We start from the raw sequence: 4,195 nt of genomic DNA, 5'->3' as shown, positions 1-4,195 counted from the left end.
AGGCCCATATTCTGGCACATTTTCATCAAGGTCCAACACCCAGTTTCCCCATAAAGAGGGTTAAAAGTTGAATTTTCAACGTTTTTTGGTAATAGAGCTTCATATCGATACACTAGAGCTACCCCAAAATCATCATGAATCCCCAACATATATATACCGTTTGAAAGGTCTTTTCAAAAGCTATCCAAAACCGTTTGGGAAACTTGTGGTTTCTATACCTAGACACCCCAGATATATGTCTGTAATTCAACTTATATCACTTTGATTACAAATCGATACACTAGAGGTACCCTTCACAGCGTTGACCGGCATATAAGCCATATATCAATGGATAGGGCATATCAAGGTACATCATCTGGCAAAGTTTCATCAAGGTCCAACACCCAGTTTCCCCGTAATAGGGCTTCAAAATTGAATTTCCAATACTTTTCTCTAATTTTCTCCATTACGACTTCAAATCAATACACTAGAGGTACCATTCACAGTGTTGACCGGCATATAAGCCATATATCAATGGATAGGGCATATCAAGGTCCATCATCTGGCAAAGTTTCATCAAGGTCCAACACCTAGTTTCCCCATAAAGAGGGTTAAAAGTTGAATTTTCAACGTTTTTTGGTAATAGAGCTTCATATCGATACACTAGAGGTACTCCAGAATCAACATCAAACCCAAACATATATATACCGTTTGAAAGGCCTTTTCAAAAGCTATCCAAAACCGTTTGGAGTGTTTGTGGTTTCCATACCTAGAAACCCCAGATACATGTCTGTAATTCAACTTATATCAATTTGATTTCAAATCGATACACTAGAGGTACCCTTCACAGCGTTGACCGGCATATAAGCCATATATCAATGGATAGGGCATATCAAGGTCCATCATCTGGCAAAGTTTCATCAAGGTCCAACACCCAGTTTCCCCGTAATAGGGCTTCAAAATTGAATTTCCAATACTTTTCTCTAATTTTCTTCATTACGACTTCAAATCGATACACTAGAGGTACCATTCACAGCGTTGACCGGCATATAAGCCATATATCAATGGATAGGGCATATCAAGGTCCATCATCTGGCAAAGTTTCATCAAGGTCCGACGTCCAGTTTCCCCGCAATAAGCCTCGGAAAATACACTTTCCTCAACACCGCTTTATATCGATACACTAAAGGTACCCTAGAACCTCAACTATACCCCACTTTATATATACCGTTTGAAAGGTCTTGAGGTGGGCTATCCAAAACCGTTTGGATCCCACCGGATATCTCCCCTAGATTCCTCACAATTGGGCTAGGCAGAAATTTCAAGTCACTTTTTCGCGAAATGACTCAGTTGCCGTGTGGGTCAATCTTGAAGGGAAATGCGGACTATCCCATCATCCCATATACCGTTGGAAAGGTATTTCGATTACCTATCTTTTTGTTGTATAAGTTATGGCTTGGTTTATTAGTTTTAGCCCTCTTTTTGAGTGGAATGCACTTTTTTTTTACTATGAACAATCGATTGGGTAGTCAAAAAAATCCAGGGGAACCACCTAGGGGGGTAATCAAAAATACATCCCGAGGGACGGAGGCCACGAATCTACAGCCGAAATCAGAACCCAGATTGGTCCAGCCGTTTTCGTTAAAAGTGGTGCACAAATAAACAAACAGACAGACAGACAAAACACGATCGAATAGCTTAATGTATTTTCACTACGTTTCACATTAAGCAAAATTCCAAAACAAATTTATATCCATAAGAAAGAGCTGGTGATAAGCTACAAAATACATCAACCCGTTTTAAAAAAATATTAAATTTTAATGGTCAAAGCTGAAATTCTGTGGACCCGAAAAATGAACTCAGCACTAGTGCAAAACATGTTTGTGCCTGTACAGAGCCTGTACTCAAATGAAAAATATCGAATTATATATCCAAATATCGGGAATTATTTGCTCTTCAAAATGACACTAGAACTTTTTGTACATGTATTGCCGTTTTCGAGAAAAGGCCGGTGCGGCGGTTTACCCCACGCGGCGATTTGCCCCACCTTCCCCTATATAATTTGACGTGGGTGTCCACTGAAGATCTCGTTGTGCGGCCTTGACACATTCGCTATGAATATAGTTCTCTCATTTCACACGGAAATTTTCCCGAATTCCAAACCTTGTTAATTTTGTAGACAATTTTTGATTAAATCGATAACTTTCTCATATGGTAGGTTAAAAGAATGAGGTGTTAAAAGATTCAAATTTCAATTGAAGGACCAATTCAGTGTTAAAGGAATTTTCTGGAGCAAACAAATGATACTCGTGCTTATATACAAAAGCCCAAAGTGCACATACTCATGAAATACACATACGAAAAATATTAGCCGAACCATTAGTACTTATGCCTACGATGCTGATGTGAATGCCAACGCTGAACTAAACGACGAGAAAATTAACGATTTGAAAATATCTCAGACGCATCCCGACCAGAACGGCAACGATAGAAAATGCTATTGTGTGAAAAACGGCGCATACAAAAGACTTAAAAGGTGCGAAAAATTATACGAAACTCAAAAATGATTGCGATGAATACAAGCATACAGCACACACTTTTCCCAAGCAGCATGTCGACAATTTCCGCATCGTCAAGGCACTAACGTGCAATTACCATTCAGTAAACATTTTTATTTACGCTCGAAAGCGTCAAGAAATGGATGGTCGCCGTCGTCGTACAGCTCCAGTTCCACATCCTTATTAATTCACAATGCGGGCGCACATTACGCAATGGAAGTACTTTCACAATTCTACTGTGTGGTTGGTACTAGGGTTTACAAACGCGTTATTTTTCAGTGTGTTGCAAATTAACGTTTGTGCATAGAAAACGCTTACGAAGTGCCGCACAAAAAAAACGGAGAGAAAAAAACCGGTTTTTAAACGTTGCGTTGCGTTATTTTTGTGCGGTACGTAAACAGAACCTCACTCTCTTCTGTTTGACATTTCATGTAGAACGTTTCAGCTGTTTACAACTAAACTGAACTAAACTAAAATATTATTTATTTTTTTCCAACGAAGAATATATTTATTTCTTCAAAGAAATGTCGGAAAGTGACGTGATCAATCATCCCGTTCAAGCCTATTTTGAATATTATGCGGATTCGAAAACAAGCATTTGCAAAGTGTGTAAGAAATCGTACAAAAATCGGCATTCAGGAAATCTATTGAATCATTTGAAAAGGAAACATCATGTTTTGTATTCTGTGATTTTACCAAAATGCATTAAATATACAAAACCCAAAGAAGTAAAAAAGGCAACAATAAACGTAACATTTAATGTCGAGGATTTAAGGAAGGCTTTTGTAGCTTGGGTGACAGTCGATGCTCGTCCGTACAGTTTGTTCAGTGATGTTGGAGCAAAGAGCGTATTAGATCCAATTTTCGATGCTTGTGATAAAGCGGGACTCAATTTACGTGTCAATAATCAAAATGTGAAGGATTTATGTATGGAATATCAACAACGAATCGAACACGAGATCATTGAACAGACCCGGGACAAATTCATTTCGGTGATAATGGACATTGTGGATATTCAAAATAGGTAAATCCCACTTTTTTTGTAATATGAAAAATGACCAAACATTTCCTAAATTTGGCTCATTCCTAATAATTTCTTGTGCGGATTTCAGATCGTATCTCGGCATAAGTATTCGATATGAATATTGTGGCAAACCAGTTACCCGATTCATCGCTGTAAAGCGATTATTGGCAAATCACACCGGCTCTTTGGCTGCAAAACTGTTGAAGGAGGCTCTTGATAAGCTTCACATCTCGATGGATGATATAATTTCAATCACTACCGACAACGGAGCGAACCTGTTACGGGCTATCAAAATTTGGCAACTTTTTCAGTCACACTTGTTAGATGACTTTCTGGATATTGACTTGCCATTCACTGCACAACAAGAAGCCTACGATTTATTCATCGACAAAGAGCTGAAAAAGCATTCAAACACGATCAAAAATGATGAATCTGAAAAATATTGCCTTGGAGTTCGTTGTGCGGCTCATACACTGAATCTGGTATTTGATACTGCACTGAAGGCATCTCCAAGTGATGAAAGTGCCATTGAATTTGGTCGTGACTTAATCAAAAAATTGCGAACGGGAAATATCGAAAACTTGATTCAACTCAGAGAGTTGCCAAAACCGCAAATTGATGTGTCAACGCGGTG

General features: G+C 38.6%; 1 protein-coding gene across 1 annotated transcript; it reads left to right on the top strand.

Moving 5' to 3' along the window:
- Positions 1-2,842: 2,842 nt before the first annotated feature.
- On the top strand, positions 2,843-4,181 carry LOC129572272 (uncharacterized; the record flags this gene model as incomplete). Its single annotated transcript, XM_055452216.1, has 2 exons — positions 2,843-3,561; positions 3,650-4,181. Coding segments are annotated over exons 1-2 (1,032 nt in total), but the record flags the coding sequence as incomplete, so codon positions are not given.
- Between the last annotated feature and the right edge of the window lie 14 nt (positions 4,182-4,195).

Source organism: Sitodiplosis mosellana, unplaced genomic scaffold (genome assembly GCF_009176505.1).
Source record: "Sitodiplosis mosellana isolate CC-2019 unplaced genomic scaffold, AAFC_SMos_1.0 Smas_scaffold_4589, whole genome shotgun sequence".
Taxonomy (NCBI): Eukaryota; Metazoa; Arthropoda; class Insecta; order Diptera; family Cecidomyiidae; genus Sitodiplosis; species Sitodiplosis mosellana.
The sequence above is the reverse complement of the archived record's forward strand: the minus strand, read 5'-3'. Positions and strand labels throughout refer to the sequence as shown.